Genomic DNA, 17168 nt, shown 5'->3' with positions numbered 1-17168 from the left:
TCCAGTATTGATTTAAGTGTCAGGAAGTCATTTCTGAAAGTATTCGTATGGAGTGTAGCCATGTATGGAAGTGAAACATGGACGATAAATAGTTTGGACAAGAAGAGAATAGAAGCTTTCGAAATGTGGTGCTACAGAAGAATGCTGAAGATTAGATGGGTAGATCACATAACTAATGAGGAAGTATTGAATAGGATTGGGGAGAAGAGAAGTTTGTGGCACAACTTGACCAGAAGAAGGGATCGGTTGGTAGGACATGTTCTGAGGCATCAAGGGATCACCAGTTTAGTATTGGAGGGCAGCGTGGAGGGTAAAAATCGTAGAGGGAGACCAAGAGATGAATACACTAAGCAGATTCAGAAGGATGTAGGTTGCAGTAGGTACTGGGAGATGAAAAAGCTTGCACAGGATAGAGTAGCATGGAGAGCTGCATCAAACCAGTCTCAGGACTGAAGACCACAACAACAACAACATTTCCTCCATCGTCCATGAAAAGCAAAGTACCAAGTCAAATCAATAGGGAAACAGGCTTATAAAAGTTCCATTACAAACCGTGCGGTACAAATTTGGAATACTTCTCCGCATAAGATAAACATTATCTCGTCATTCCCACATTTTAGTAAAACCTCAAGGTCAGTCTTACTTGATCACTGTTCCTTCCCAGTAGCAGAATCTTTGCAACATGTGAACTACGAAACGTGAAAGAAAAAGGAGCAAAATATCTTTATGCAAGTAGCGCAAGCTGTCCTGTAGATTAAGCCACTCGAACAAAGTCACTCCTCAAAAAAAGGTGAACTTACATTTACATAACATCAAATATTATAGTATACACTTACATTAAACTAATAATACAGTACCAGAAGCTAATAAAAACGCGAATGTTAGGGAAAAAAAAATTTGGAAGTGGCAATACGCGAACCCCCACCCCACCAACCTTCTCAATTCATGACAATGACGCTGCTCATTACTCTACACCAACACCTCTACCCTTCTTTCTTTATATTGTATGTTTCCCCCCGTTGAAAACCTTAATCGTGAATATGTTACTAATTGAAATTTAATTATAACAAATGGTACCAAGAACAATGCGTTTTGGGTGGATCTTCAGTGTGTCGCTGCCTTCAAATAGCCTACTCTCATAATACGCAAGTTACAATAATTCTTTTGCCACGAATATGACGTTTCTCATTATTTTATTGGAACGAATCACGCAGTTAACAACTGGTTTTCCAGTGATTCTCAATTTGCTGGCGCTCAGAAACGGCACATATACATATAGGCTTGAAATGAATGCCAATATGGCGCCTCACAACTCTGTACTGAAGGAAGACGGCGTGCGTGTGACGTAGGTGGCATTGTGCCATCTCGTGGGTCAACGCTCAGACGTATGCTCAGAATATCTGACATGCCAGATACTGCTCTGCACGTTCCGAAAGACTCCCGAACGTGCTGTTCCACGCTATGACGTCAGAAACTCGGCACGCTCAACGCTCAACGTTCGGATGCACGGTCCGTGTGCCGACGGCTTTAGGGAACGCAGTGAAACACGACCGATTCTGTTAGTAAGCAATCATTCTTAAATGTAATTTCCCATTTGACAATTGTGTATCAGGAAGACATCAGCAGTGTAGCATTCCGGTGCACGACCATCTTGTGTACCGTATTTGGGTGCTTCATTGTTTGCAGTCTTTGTTCCTAGCCTAATCTGGTTGTGTAGGACTAAGGTCGCCGCAGAGCGCAACTTTATGATTCGGTTGAAGAGAAAATTGAACATCAACGGTGTTTTTAAAATTTTATTTTTGTGGGGGTCAAAAACCTCAACGTGGTTTGAGATTGAAAACATGATCCACGTAGGCTGTAATCTATTTATCATCCGTGCAATTGGCCCATTTCAACCATGGATCATTTTCAATCACATATTTAAAGCTTCACACTTAAAATATGTGTTTGAAAATGGCCCATGGTTGAACGGGCCAATTGCACGGATACTACTTGAACCGTGTTTTCATTCTCAAATCAACGGCATTACACGCCTTCCATCCGCAAGGAAATTTTGACACTTAACTCGACACACTGCCACTGCCGCTAATGGGCCAGGCAGTTAATTTTTTGTAAGAGGTTAAAACGATCCATTATAAACAGATAATAGGTTCCGGGAGCAATAAGTTAATTTAATAGGTTCCACGTATTTCTCATTTGTGTAGCTTATGGATATCATTTTGAACTTTTATTTATTTAAGATTCGAAACATTGCAGGCAACCTAGTTTCAATAAATAAAATTTAAAAAGAGAACCTTTTGTACATGTTTATGTGTTAACCGAGTACGGCGACAATATTAAAAACTGATAAATTTATTGTTGCGTATCTTCTCTACAAATGATTTCTCAGGTTGTCAAAATCCGTTTGTTACTTTCTTCTATTACAGAAAAAAAAATCCCCATAGAATAGCTAGACTTTTGCCATTTGTTCATTGTTGACAACCACGCGCTTGTTGGTACAAAAATTTTCTGTAGTATGTTACATTTACATAATACGCAAGTACAGGACTGCAGTCAGAGAACGAACGACACGCCAGGGTCTCATAAACGTGTCACGACCTCCGTTTTCAACAAGTGACTCTGCTTGCGCAGTGGAACGGCACAGCACACGGCAGTCCATCCCTGTTAATTATTACAGAAGGAATGAATATGTTCCAGCGACAAGTTAGCGAAATTACACCCGTTACAACTATAGTATCATTGCCACAGATACTGCTACAACGCCGCGCCAACACAAGGCTGGCAGCCCGTCGTCTGCTGAGCACAGCGCGCTCTAGAGGGCTGTGCAACTCGACGGAACTGGAGTGTGCCTCGTTCATTTAACTAGATTTCAACCTAGGCAGACGCACTTTCATAGTCGGCCCTCAGCCAGTTCTGTTTGGATTGGTTCTCTGAGGAGGGCCCATCAGGCTTAGTCCCTGAGAATATGTAGTGTTAGTTATAGCGATAGCTGCAGTCCTACAGACTACTGAAGATAAGTAATTTTCACTGTACTATGTGTTTCATGAATAATAATCCTTCTCTCTAACAGTGTGCCGTGCTGCATATTATTGCAACCTGGACTCCTTCAACTCCTATCAACACGGCCTCCTACTTATTTGCATTTAGTAACGAGCTGAAAACACCCACGCGTTTTGTGCCTCTAAACAGTGAGACACAATAAAAACTTAATAGAGCAGTGAGTAACAGTGTTATTTTAATACTTGTATTATGCTGACATGCAGTCATGTCTCAGACACGTGTCTGACAAATTCCAGCGATCGAAAACCTCTTCGCCGGCCGCGGTGGTCTAGCGGTTCTGGCGCTGCAGTCCGGAACCGCGGGACTGCTACGGTCGCAGGTTCGAATCCTGCCTCGGGCATGGGTGTGTGTGATGTCCTTAGGTTAGTTAGGTTTAAGTAGTTCTAAGTTCTAGGGGACTTATGACCTAAGATGTTGAGTCCCATAGTGCTCAGAGCCATTTTGAAAACCTCTTCCACAGGCCAATTCAGAATTAATTAATTCCAAATAGTGTGTCAACACAGTAAGTGATTTAACATCTCCCCTCACATTTTTGCTGCGTCCGTTCTCACCCACCTTCTACTGTGCACGAGCTCGTGGTCACCTCTGCCAGTCCATTTCTCTCGAAACAATGTTATATTAAACGAGGACACTTAATATTTCATTCCGCAGGCGTTGTAGTTGCACTTGAAAACTGTCTTAGCCCAATTTAGACTAGTAAACTCACCTGTGATGTCAGCATCGGTTGCGATGATCTGCAAGATTTCTGTGCCGTCATCGGTGCGTTCTGGGATGGATACAGTCGTTTCGAAGTCTTCGAACACCGGTCCATTGTCATTGATGTCGATTACAGAAATCGATATCTGCAAACAAAACCACAGAGCCGTTTTCAAAACGCTGTCTACAACATGAATAGTGCAACCGAAAAGAAAGTTGTACACCTAGTGCTGCCACTTCCTAACTGAAGAGTCTGAGATATGTCGCGAGTAGAATGAAATTACAACTTTATTTGATGTTCCTCTTGTTCATAGTCTGAACATGTCCAGACGATCGTCTCTTCTGGGTCACATATGCTTTACTTCCTTCTTCTGCTTTTTGAAACAGGCACATTCCCCTCTTAGTCTGTACAGCTATAGTGGAGGTGATTACCTAATAACTTGTTCATGAATAACATTTGTGCTATGTTGATAGGACAGGTCTACATTTTGAAACAGGCTTATAGGATAAAAAGAATATAAGCGAAAAAATCAGACCGGCCGCGGTGGTCTAGCGGTTCTAGGCGCTCAGTCCGGAACCGCGGGACTGCTGCGGTCGCAGGTTCGAATCCTGCCTCGGGCATGGATGTGTGTGATGTCCTTAGGTTAGTTAGGTTTAAGTAGTTCTAAGTTCTAGGGGACTGATGACCACAGATGTTAAGTCCCATAGTGCTCAGAGCCATTTGAACCATTTTTTGAAAAAAATCAGATCTGCCTAAATGACATATAATTTACAGTAATAATGACCCTAGAATGCAAATCACTATGATTAAAAATCACAAGTGGTTGGTACTAATAAATATTACTTAATTATTTAAGACATTAGTTATTGTATTTTGCTCTGAAATCAATCATTCAAAGAAGTAATGAATATCCATTTTCAGACACTTATTTACAATCGTCTTCAAGTGATATAATTTTGAAACTGAATTTCACAACTGTAGTTCCTCGGATGCCACTGAAAATCGATTCCTTTCTTTAAGTATCAAAAATAACGCATTTTGTTTTATTTTTATCTCAGCCATTCTCAAAACAAGTGCGTAACTGTTGTAATTTATCCGAAACTTTTCATTTCCTTTCTCTCTCCTCGCCACTTTTCAACATGAGAAGTGATCTATGTTATTGCTTGTCAATATATTAACAATAAAATAAAACTGTGCACAGAAAACGGATTGCTTCTATGTTTACTCAAAGCTACCAAAGCAAAGACCCACTTACGTTGCTGAACCATGGCAGTCTATAGTTGGACATTCACGATCGTTGCCTTATACTCTGCGATCACAGTCTAGGCTCCCAAACCACAGGAACATTATTTACGCGAATCGCACGACTGGTGTATAGACTTCTAGCACAGTGGAAACCAAGCGTGAGCGTAGCTCGGGGCACACCGTTGTGTTCGTAAGATCGCGCCCGAGTGTAGCACGAGCCGCGACTTCCTCGACGTGCGAGCCACCTGTCTCTCGACAACCGGACGCATTTTGTATAAGAACCTATCCGTCCCTTGACAGGAGCTGCCTTCTGTTGTCAGTTTCTAGAATTATTTCGAAAGAAACTTTAGCAAATATAGCAGCTGCAAATGGCAGAGCTAATATCTACATCTACATTTACATCTACACTCTGCAAACCTCCGTGAGGTGCATATCACAGGATACGTCCCATTGTACCAGTTATTAGGCCTTCTTCCCATTTCACTCACGTACGGAGCAGGGAAGAATGATTGTTAGAATGCCTCTGTGCGTGCAGCAATTATTCTAATCTTATCCTGACGGTACGCCTGGGCATAGAGTCAAACAGAGCTTGGATGGCGTGTACAGGTACAGCTGCCCACGCAGCTTCAACACGATACCACAGTTCATCAAGAGTAGTGACTGGCATATTGTGACGAGCCAGTTGCTCGGCCACCATTGACCAGACGTTTTCAATTGGTGAGAGACCTGGAGAATGTGCTAGCCAGGGCAGCAGTCGAACATTTTCTGTATCCAGAAAGGCCCGTACAGGACCTGCAACATGCGGTCGTGCATTATCCTGCTGAAATGTAGGGTTTAGAAGGGATCGAATGAAGGGTAGAGCCACGGGTCGTAACACATCTTAAATGTAACGTCCACTGTTCAAAGTGCCGTCAACGCGAACAAGAGGTGGCCGAGACGTGTAACCAATGGCACCCCATACCATCACGCCGGGTGATATGTCAGTATGACGATGACGAATACACGCTTCCAATGTGCGTTCACCGCGATGTCGCCAAACACGGATGCGACCAAGATGATGCTGTAAACAGAACCTTGATTCATTCGAAAAAATGACGTTTTGCCATTCGTGCACCCAGGTTCGTCGTTGAGTACACCATCGTAGGCGGTCCTGTCTGTGATGCAGCGTCAAGGGTAACCGCAGCCGTGGTCTCCGAGCTGATAGTCCATGCCGCTACAAACATCGTCGAACTGTTCGTGCAGATGGTTGTTGTCTTGCAAACGTTCCCATCTGTTGACTCAGGGATCGTGACGTGGCTGCACGATCCGTTACAGCCATGCAGATAAGATGCCTGTCATCTCAACTGCTATATTGATACGAGGCCGTTGGAATCCAGCACGGAGTTCCGTATTACCCTCCTGAACCCACCGATTCCATATTCTGCTAACAGTCATTGGATCTCGACCAACGCGAGCAGCAATGTCGCGATACGATAAACCGCAATCGCCATAGGCTACAATTCGACCTTTACCAAAGTCGGAAACGTGATGGTACGCATTTCTCCTCCTTACACGAGGCATCACAACAACGTTTCACCAGGCAACGCCGGTCAACTGCTGCTTGTCTCTGAGAAATCAGTTATAAACTTTCGTCATGTCAGCACGTAGTAGGTGTCGGCACCGGCGCCAACCTTGTGTGAATGCTCTGAAAAGCAAATCATTTGCATATCACAGCATCTTCTTCCTGTCGGTTAAATTTCGCGTCTGTAGCACGTCATCTTCGTGGTGTAGCAATTTTAATGGCCAGTAGTGTACTTTATTTTCACACGACCGGTCCCGGACTGTTACAAGCCCATCCAGGGGTGTCGTAGCTGTGGTGTGGTCCCCGAGCGCCGCGTGTACCAGGAGCGGTGTGCTGCATCACCGCGCCTGGTACACGCGGTGCTCGGGGACCACACCACAGCTACGACACCCCTGGATGGGCTTGTAACAGTCCGGGACCGGTCGTGTGAAAATAAAGTAATTTACAATTGAATGGGTATTTTCAACCTCGGATATAATGCTCAGTTGCGAATGTTCTGCCAACAGGATTGTTTGATACGTAGGGGACTGTAGAATATTCCTTGAGTCATCATTTAAAACCGGTTCTTGAAACTTCGTTAAGAGACTTTCTCGGGATAGTTTACGTATATCTTCAAGTGTCTCCCAATTCAATTTCTCTAGTATTTCTGTGGCACTCTCCCTCACATTATAGAAACCTGTGACTACTCGTGCTGCCCTTGTCTGTATTCGTTCAGTATCCCCTGTTAATCCTATTTGGATCCCACACACACATACACCTGAGCTATATTATGGAAGAGGTCTCACGAGTGGTTTGTAAACAATCTCCTTTGTAGAGTGATGGTACACAATGTGATCAAAAGTATCCGGACACCACCAAAACCATAAGTTTTTTTATTTTAGGTGCATTGAACTGCCACATAAAGCCAGGTACTCCATATCTGCGACTTCAGTCGTCATTAGACATTGTGAGAGAACAGAATGGGGCGCTCTGCAGAACTCAAGGACTTCGTACATAGTCAGGTGATTGTGTGTCACTTGTGTCATACGTGTGTACGCGAGATTTCCACATTCCTAAACATCCCTAGGTCCACTGTTTCCGATGTGATAGTGAAGTGGAAACGTGAAAGGAAACGTACAGCACAAAAGCGTACGGGCCGACTTCGTCTGTTGACTGACAGAGACCGTCTACAGTTGAAGAGGCTCGTAATGTGTAATAGGCAGACATCTATCCACACCATCACACAGGAATTCCAAACTTCATCAGGGTCCACTGCAAGTACTATGTCAGTTAGGCGGAAGGTGAGTAAACTTGGATTTCATGGTCGAGCGGCTGCTCATAAGCCACACGTGCCTTGGTTGGTGTAAGGAGCGTAAACATTGGACGATTGAACAGTCGAAAACCTTTGTGCGGAGTGACGAATCACGGTACACAATGTGGCGATCCGATGGCAGGGTCTGGGTATGGCGAATGCCCAGTGAACGTGTGTAGTGGCAACAGTAAAATTCGGAGGCGGTCGTGTTACAGTGTGGTCGTATTTCCATGGAGGGGGCTTTCACCCCTTGTTGTTTTACGTGGCACTATCACAGCACAGACCTACATTGATGTTTTAAGCACCTTCTTGCTTCCCATTGTTGAAGAACAATTCGGGGATAGCGACTGCATATTTCTACACAATCGAGCACCTGTTCATAATGCACGGCCGGTGGCGGAGTGATTACACGGCAGTAACATCGCTGTAATGGACTGGCCTGCACAGAGTCTGTAGTGTTGGCAGAAGAGCTAACACTGTTTTTCTAGAGGAGGCCGAAATGCACGCGTTTAATAACACGCTTACTGGCGTGAGGTCTGGAACAGGACAATATCTTGAGAATTGCAAATAAAGTACGTTGATGATGTAATACTTAACTTTAATCCACAATTGTAGAACATCTCTCGTTACGGTACATGCTTCATAATATTAATTATCAATTGAATACGGCGCCTTGCTAGGTCGTAGCAAATGTAGCTGACGGCTATGCTAACTATCGTCTCGGCAAATGAGAGCGTATTTGTCAGTGAACCATTGCTATGAACGTCGGCTGTACAACTGGGGCGAATGCTAGTAAGTCTCTCTAGACCTGCCGTGTGGTGGCGCTCGGTCTGCTATCACTGACAGTGGCGACACGCGGGTCCGACGTATACTAATGGACCGCGGCCGATTTAAAGGCTACCACCTAGCAAGTGAGGTGTCTGGCGGTGACACCACAGAGTCCTGCCCTGAATCCAATAGAACACCTTTGGAATGTTTTGGAACGCCGACTTCGTGCCGCCAGCCAGGGTGGCCGAGCGGTTCTAGGCGCTACAGTCTGGAACCGCGCGACCGCTACGGCCGCAGGTTCGAATCCTGCCTCGAGCATGGACGTGTGTGATGTCCCTAGGTTAGTTAGGTTTAAGTAGTTCTAAGTTCTAGGGGACTGATGACCATAGATGTTAAGTCCCATAGTGCTCAGAGCCATTTTTTTGAATCATTTGACTTCGCGCCAGGCCTCACCGACCGACATCGATACGTCTCCTCAGTGCAGCAATCCGTGAAGAATGGGCTGCCATTCACCAAGAAACCTTCCTGCACGTGATTGAACGTATGCCTGTGAGAGATGAAGCTGTCATTAAGGCTAAGGTGGGCAAACAGCATATTTAATTCCAGCATTACCGATGGAGGACGCTGCGAACTTCTAAATAATTTTCAGCCAGGTGTCCGGATACTTCCGATCACATAGTCTACTTCCTCAGTATTCTAAAATGAACCGAGGTCTACCACCTGCTTCATCCGCGACTGAGCCCCTGTGATCACTCCATTCGATATCCGTACAAACTGTTACACCCAGGAATAATATGAGTAGACGGATTCCAGCAATTACTCATTGATATTATGTCGCAGCTCGTAGTCTAATGGCTAGCGTTCCTGCCTCTGGATCACGGTATCCCGGGTTGGATTCCTGACCGGATCGGGGATTTTCTGCGCCCAGGGACTGGGTGTTTGTATTGTCCTCAACATTTCACTATCATTCGGAAAAGTGGCGACAATGGACAGGGAAAATGGTACAAATGGCTCTAAGCTCTATGGGACTTTATATCTGAGGTCATCAGTCCTCTAGACTTAGAACTACTTAAACCTAACTAACCTAAGGACATCACATACATCCGTGCCTGAGGCAGGATTTGAACCTGTGACCGTAGCAGAAGCGCGGTTCCGGACTGAAGCGACTAGAACCGCTCGGCCACAGAAGCCGGCGACAGTGAAAGGAGTGGAATTTGTACGGGCGCTGAAAACCACGCAGTTGAGCGCCCCACAAATCAAGTTTCATCATCATTGATATTACAGTCATAGGGCACTACGTTTGTGATCTTGTTGACGAATTTGCCTGCATGTACTAGTTAGGCTTCGCAGTTAGTCGTGTGAGCAAGAAATTTTGGAAGCTCAAGGGGAGGAAATTGCTCAACTCACCCGCACTTTTATTTTGGGAGGATAATTATAATTTCCGTCATCATTATTTTACAATTAGTACTCTACAAAGGACTAAAGTAAACATGACAAATAAATCTTGAATCTTGGTCTTTTTTCAGTACGTATTACTCTTGATGACAGATGAGTTACATATTCAGCAACACTTTAAATAACGGCAGAAATGGCCGGATTTCTAGGCTTAATGTTCTTCTACATGGCCAGTCTTCAAAGTGATAGAGTAGTGTTCCGCAAACAACGTACTGGTAATTGTAATAGTTTCATGGAAGTTAAATGTTGTTTATTTACTCACTTTTACTGTTATACTTTACGTATCGTAAGTTAATTGTATTCTCATCTGTAGTACTGCACTGTCTGTGCCGCTAGGGCGAAAGTACTTTGCAACACCGTATCTTTCGTGCAAGGCTGGTTGTAAGCAAGGGCGCCCATACGCGGGAGCAAGAGTGTTAAGAAATGGAATCAAAACATACTACACCTCTGCTACATACAGAAGTCCGATGGTTACCTCGAAGTAAAGTGTTACCGCGAATGTCTGAATTTAGGGACGAGGTTTTCACAATTTTCACTACTGAGGGGCGTGAGTATGCGGATTTATTTGCAGATGATAAATAAGTATAAAAGCTGGAATATCTTTCCGATATTACCGTACACTTAAATGAACTACACAGAAAAATGCAAAGTAGAAATGAAAATCTTCTGACTAGTATGGACAATATTGGTTCAAATGGTTCAAATGGCTCTGAGCTCTATGCGACTCAACTTCTGAGGTCATCAGTCGCCTAGAACTTAGAACTAATTAAACCTAACTAACCTAAGGACATCACACACATCCATGCCCGAGGCAGGATTCGAACCTGCGACCGTAGCGATCGCTCGGTTCCAGACTGTAGCGCCTAGAACCGCACGGCCACTCCGGCCGGCATGGACAATATTCAAGGATTTGTTAATAAGTTGAATTTCTGGATACAGATGATTGAAAATGGATCCTGTGAGATGTTACCAAATATATGACCACTTACTGACGTTAATGATGTGTTGGTGGACTTAATTAAAGAACATTTAGTACTCTTAGAGCAGAATTTCAAAAAACATTTTGGGGAGAGTGTTGAAGAAGTTGACAAGGTTCGTAATCCATTGGTGGATTTGAAACGTCTTCTGAATAATTTAGATTTAGGCTTTGTAAGTAGGCTGTTTATGTTTTCTTATTGGCAACGTTACGTAGCGCTCTGTATGAAAATCACTGGCTGTGCTGTGTGCAGTCTGTGGCTAGTTTGCATTGTTGTCTGCCATTGTAGTGTTGGGCAGCTGGATGCGAACAGCGCGTAGCGTTGCGCAGTTGGAGGTTAGCCGTCAGCAGTGGTGGATGTGGGGAGAGAGATGGCGGAGTTTTGAAATTTGTAAGACTAGATGTCATGAACTGCTATGTATATTATGAGTTTTCAACACTATTAAGGTAAATACATTGTTTGTTCTCTATTAAAATCTTTCATTTGCTAACTATGCCTATCAGTAGTTAGTGCCTTCCGTAGTTTGAATCTTTTATTTAGCTGGCAGCAGTGGCCCTCGCTGTATTGCAGTAGTTCGAGTAACGAAGATTTTTGTGAGGTAAGTGATTTGTGAAAGGTATAGGTTAATGTTAGTCAGGGCCATTCTTTTGTAGGGATTATTGAAAGTCAGATTGCGTTGCGCTAAAAATATTGTGTGTCAGTTTAAGCACAGTCTTGTATAATTGTTCAAAGGCGACGTTTCATCTTACGGAACGAAGTGACCAATTTGAAAGCAAACAGAAACCGAAATCAAAATTTTTCGAAATGCCTTTGCATCCATTTTGGTTTTCAATAAGCAATGAATATCCAGCTATCTCCGAGATGGCAGTTAATATGTCATTGCCATTTTTTTTTTACCAATTAACAATCACACATATTTGTGTAGACTGGCCATCTCGACGTTGACTGAAATTGAAACACCAAACAGCGATAGATCAAAATCCGTCGAGGAAGAAATGAGCCTTGCTATGCAACGATTCTAACACAAATCAGCAGCCTGTGTGCAGCTAAGCAGGCACAAGTATCCCGCTGAAGGTAAGAGTAGAGTTATTTACTTTAAAAATACGTATGAAAATGTCTAATTGCTATTGTGAATTAAAGTTAATAAGGTAGTAATAAATGCATGAGTCTATTCCTGTTTTATAATAGTAACAATAATACTTATTTTGAGTCATCAATCTTCTGATTGGTTTGACGCGGCCTGTCATGAACTGCTCTCCTGCGCCAACCTCTTCATTCAGAGTAGCACGTGCAACTTACGTCCTCAATCACTTGCGGTATGTATTCCAATCTGTGTCTTCCTCTACAGTTTTCACCCTCTTCAGCTCCCTCTACTACCATAGAAGTTATTGCCTGATGTCTTAATAGATATGCTATCATTCTGTCTCTCCCTCTTGTCAGTGTTTTCCACATATTCCTTTTTACTCCGATTCTGCGCGAACCTCCTCATTCCTTATCAGTTCATCTAATTTACAACATTTGTCTGTAGCATCACATCTCAAATGCTTCGATGTTCTTCTGTTCTGGTTTTCCCAAAGTCCGTGTTTCATTACCATATAATGCTGTGCTCCAAACGTACATTCCCAGAAATTTCTTCCTCAAATTAAGGCCCATGTTTGATACTGTAGAATTCTATTGGCCAGGAATGCCGTTTCTGCCAGTGCTAGTCTGCTTTTTATGTCCTCCTTGCTCTGTCCGTCATTGGTTATTTTGCTGCCTAGGGTAGTACAATTCCTTAACTTTATCTACTTCGTGACCGTCAATCCTGATGTTAAGTTTCTCACTGTTCTCAAGTCTGCTACTTCTCTTTACTTCCGTCTTTCTTTGATTTACTCTCAATCCATATTCTGTACGCATTAGACTCTTCATTCCATTCAGCAGATCATGTAATTCTTCTTCACATTCGCTGATGATAGAAATGTCATCACCGAATCGTATCATTGATATCCTTTCACATTGTATTTTTATTCCACTCCTGATCCTTTCTTTTATTTAAATTATTGCCCTTCGATTGTACAGATTGAACAGTAGGAGCGAAAGGGTATTACACCCTTCTTAATCCGAGCTTTTCGTTCTTGGTCTTCCACTCTTATTATTCTCTCTTGGCTCTTGTACATGTTGCATATTACACGTCTGTTCCTGTAGCTTACACCTATTTTCCTCAAATTTCGAACATCTTGGACCATTTTACATGCTCGAACGCTTTTTACAAGTCGACAAATCCTATGAACGTGTCTTGATTTTTCTTTAGTCTTCTTCCATTATTAACCGCAACGTCAGAATTGCCTCTCTGGTGCCTTTACCTTTCGTAAAATTCAAACTGATCGTCGTCTAACACATCCTCAATTTTCTTTGCCGTTCTTCTGTATATTATTCTTGTCAGCAACTTGGATGTATGAGTTGTTAAGCTGACTGTGCGATAATTCTCGCACTTTTCAGCTCTTACAGTAATCGGAATTGTGTGGATGATATTTTTCCGAAAATCGGATGGTATGTCGCCAGACTCATACATTCTTCACACCAACGTTAACAGTCGTTTTGTTGCTACATCCCAATACGATTTTAGAAATTCTGGTGGAATGTTATCTATCCCTTTCTGCCTTATTTGATCTTAAGTCTTCCAAAGCTCTTTTAATTTCTGTTTTTAATACTGGATCCCCTATCTCTTCCCTGTCGACACCTGTTCCTCCTACTGTCACAGTGGACAAATTGTCTCCCTCATAGTGGCCATCAGTGCACTCTTTCCATCTATCCACTGTCTGCTCTGCCTTTAACAATGGTATTCCCATTGCACTCTTAATGTTACCACCCTTGCTCTTGGTTTCACTGAAGGTTACTTTGACTTTGCTGTATGCTGAGTCAGTCCTTCCGACAATCATTCTTTTTTCGGTTTCTTCACATATTTCATGCAGCCATTTCGTCTTAACTTCCCTGCTTTTCCTAATTATTTCATTCGCAAACGACTCGTCTTTCTGTATGACTGAATTTCCATGAGCATTTTTACAGTTCCTTCTTTCACCGATCAACTGAGGTATTTCTTCTGTTATCCATATTTTTTCGCAGGTATCTTCTTTGTAATCTATGTTATTCTTTCCAACTTCCCTGGTTGCCCTTTTTAGAGATGTCCGTTCCTCTTCAGCTGTACTGCCTTACTGAGCTTTTCCTTATTTCGATATCTATAGCCTTAGAGAACTTCAAGCGTACGTCGTCAATCCTTAATACTTCCGTATTCCACTACTTTGCGTATTGAGTCTCCCTGGCTAATCTCTTAAGCTTCAGCCCACTCTCCATCACAACTACATTGTGATCTTATATCTGCTCCTGGGCACGCCTTACAATCCAGTATCTGATGTCGGAGTCTCCGCCTGACTATGATGTAATCTAACTTCAATCTTCCCTTATCTCCTGGCCTTTTCCAAGTATCCCTCCTCATCCTATGATTTTAGAGCAAAGTATTCGCTATGACTAGCTGAAGTTCGTTACAAAACTCAATTAGTCTTTCTCCTCTCTCTTTCCTAGTACCAAGCCCACATTCTCCTAATCCTTTCTTCTGCCCCTTCTTCTACAACATTCCAGCCCCTCATGACTACTATATTTTCATCTTCTTTTACGTACCGTGTTACCTATTCAGTACCCTCATATAGTTTCTCTATCACTTCATCTTTAGCTTGTGACGTCGTCATGTATACTTGAACTATTGTTGTCGATGTTGGTTTGCTGTCGATTCTGATGAGAACAACCCTATCACTGAACTGTTCACAGTAACAAACTCTCTGCCCTACCTTCCTATTCATAACGAAGTCTATTCCCGTTATATAATTTTGTGCTGCTGTTGATATTATTCGATACTGATCTGGCCAGAAATCCTTGTGTTCCTTCCATTTCACTTCACTGACCCGTACTACATCTAGATTGAACCTTTGTATTTCCCTTTTCAGATTTCCTAGCTTCCCTACCATGTTCAAGCTTCTGACATTCCACGCTCCGACTCATAGAACATTGTTATTTCGTTGGGTATTTAATCTTTTCCTCATACTTATCTACCCCTTGGCAGTCCTTTCCCAGAGATCAGATTGGGGGACTATTCCAGAATCTTTAGCCAGTGGATAGGTCATCAAGAATTTTTTCAATTACAGACCACATGCCCAGTGGATACACATTATATGTCTTTAATGCAGTGGTTTCTATTGCCTTCTGCGTTATCATGCCGTTGATCATTCCCGATTCTTCCTCCTTTAGGGACACTGTCCCACCCCGAGGGTAAGACAGTGCCCTAAACCTCTGTCGCTACTCCGCCATCTTATGTTACATAACGACGTAAGAATTCGTAGTTATATTAGGATTCTCACAGTTCTGAGGGGAAAGATATTATGATGTGCTGTGTTGAGTCTAGGAGCGTCTGGACGTAACGTGAATAACAGAAGCTTGTGGAACACTACTCTTGAGCAATATGCTTTTGGAAACGTATTAAAGACTTTTCGAATCCATTTTACCCAGAATCTGGATACGGACTTCCGCTAAGCAACTCCCTGTATTTAAAGTCTTTAATTGTATGCAGTTATACCTCATGATAGTTTACTAGGTCAGCCTTACACTCATTATTTCGTCGTCTTGATAATTCATTTCTCGGAATCAAACAAAGGACTTTCTCAATCTCTCTCTCCCTCTTTCTTTCCCAATCAGTCACTCATACCCACTTAGTTATACATACAGACACACACACACACACAGGCCGGCCGCTGTGGCCGAGCGGTTCATGGCGCTTCAGTCTAGAACCACGCTGCTGCTACGGTCGCAGGTTCGAATCCTGCCTCGGGCGTGGATGTGTGTGATGTCCTTACGTTAGTTAGGTTTAAGTAGTTCTAAGTCTAGGGGACTGATGACCCCAGATGTTAAGTCCCATAGCGCTTAGAGCCATTTGAACCATTTGAACCCCCCCCCCCCCCGCACAAACACACACTTTTATATAATTGTATAAATACGATTTTATATACAATTTGTTCGTATGTGTTATGGAAATCCAATCTGATCTTATTAAAAGTATACAAGGGAGATTCCTGATAGGTCATCCATTCGGAGTATATCTATACTTACTGTCTTTGTGGTGTCGAGCTCTCCGTCACTGGCTTTGACGACCAATGAAATGGTGGCGTAACCCTCCTTGTCGCAATCTATCTTCTTGATTGTCCGGATTTCACCCGTCGCACTGTTTATAGTGACATAACCGTCGTACATCTCCAGCTCACCGCTGTTAATAGACACAGAAACATAAAAAGTGAGTGATGTGAACGCACCATTGAACTCCTTAAAAAGAACAAGGAGAGAAACAGGCGATTAGTTAAGCAGGATATGTGCGTTTAATGCAGATAAATAAAAATTCAAATGCATAATTCATTATTAAAATCTAACCATAGGGCTCCACGTAAATTTACCTGACGGTTGGGGGGAGGGGCGAGGGAAGGGATGAGATGGACGGGGGAGGAATTCTAAAAATGCCATTTTTATATTACTGTGAGTTTGAAGTCTTATCCTGCACCATGAGTAAATTTTACAGGAGTTACACGATATTCATGACATCCTAAATGAGTGACAGTTATTAATTCAGTCTCTAGTGTAGGTAGATTATTACGAAACATAAAATATGCAGATTAATCATCAGTACGTACTAACAGTAAATAAATATTTTTATGGTAATAATACGATTACAGATCTCACCAGTTTTAATCAAACTTTGTGTGAGTTTACATCGTTGTTACATATTTTTTACTTTATTAAATCCAGCAGCAACCTAGTGAAATGATTGACAGATTAAGACGTAAACGTAGAAAATCTTCACGACGCATGTTTTTATACGTGTATCAAAAATGTTAAGTTCACACTGGAAATTAAAAGACAGAATTAGAAGCCAAAGCAACTGCAATAATTTTAATAGACACAAAAAAATAACTGGTCAGAAATTGCCATTGGCCAGAACTTCTCAGAAATGGAGAAGTAGGAAATAAGCGTAGAAACTTTGATGCACTCTACAGGGTGTTCACAAATACTTCTAAGAACCTTGAGAACCTATTGCTTACA

At 42.6% G+C, this 17168-nt stretch overlaps 1 protein-coding gene across 1 annotated transcript in view; it reads right to left on the bottom strand.

Moving 5' to 3' along the window:
- Positions 1-17168, bottom strand: part of LOC126416943 (cadherin-23-like) — a 597779-nt gene that overhangs the window by 217576 nt on the left and 363035 nt on the right. Inside the window, exons 16-17 of the mRNA XM_050084822.1 lie at positions 16188-16341; positions 3767-3902 (exon numbers count right to left, since the gene is read on the bottom strand). Coding sequence (XP_049940779.1) covers positions 3767-3902; positions 16188-16341 — 290 coding nt within the window. The remainder of the gene's footprint in view (positions 1-3766; positions 3903-16187; positions 16342-17168) is intronic.

Source organism: Schistocerca serialis, chromosome 8, assembly GCF_023864345.2.
Source record: "Schistocerca serialis cubense isolate TAMUIC-IGC-003099 chromosome 8, iqSchSeri2.2, whole genome shotgun sequence".
Lineage (NCBI taxonomy): Eukaryota > Metazoa > Arthropoda > Insecta > Orthoptera > Acrididae > Schistocerca > Schistocerca serialis.
Note: the sequence above shows the minus strand (reverse complement) of the source record. Positions and strands in the feature narration are given on the sequence as shown.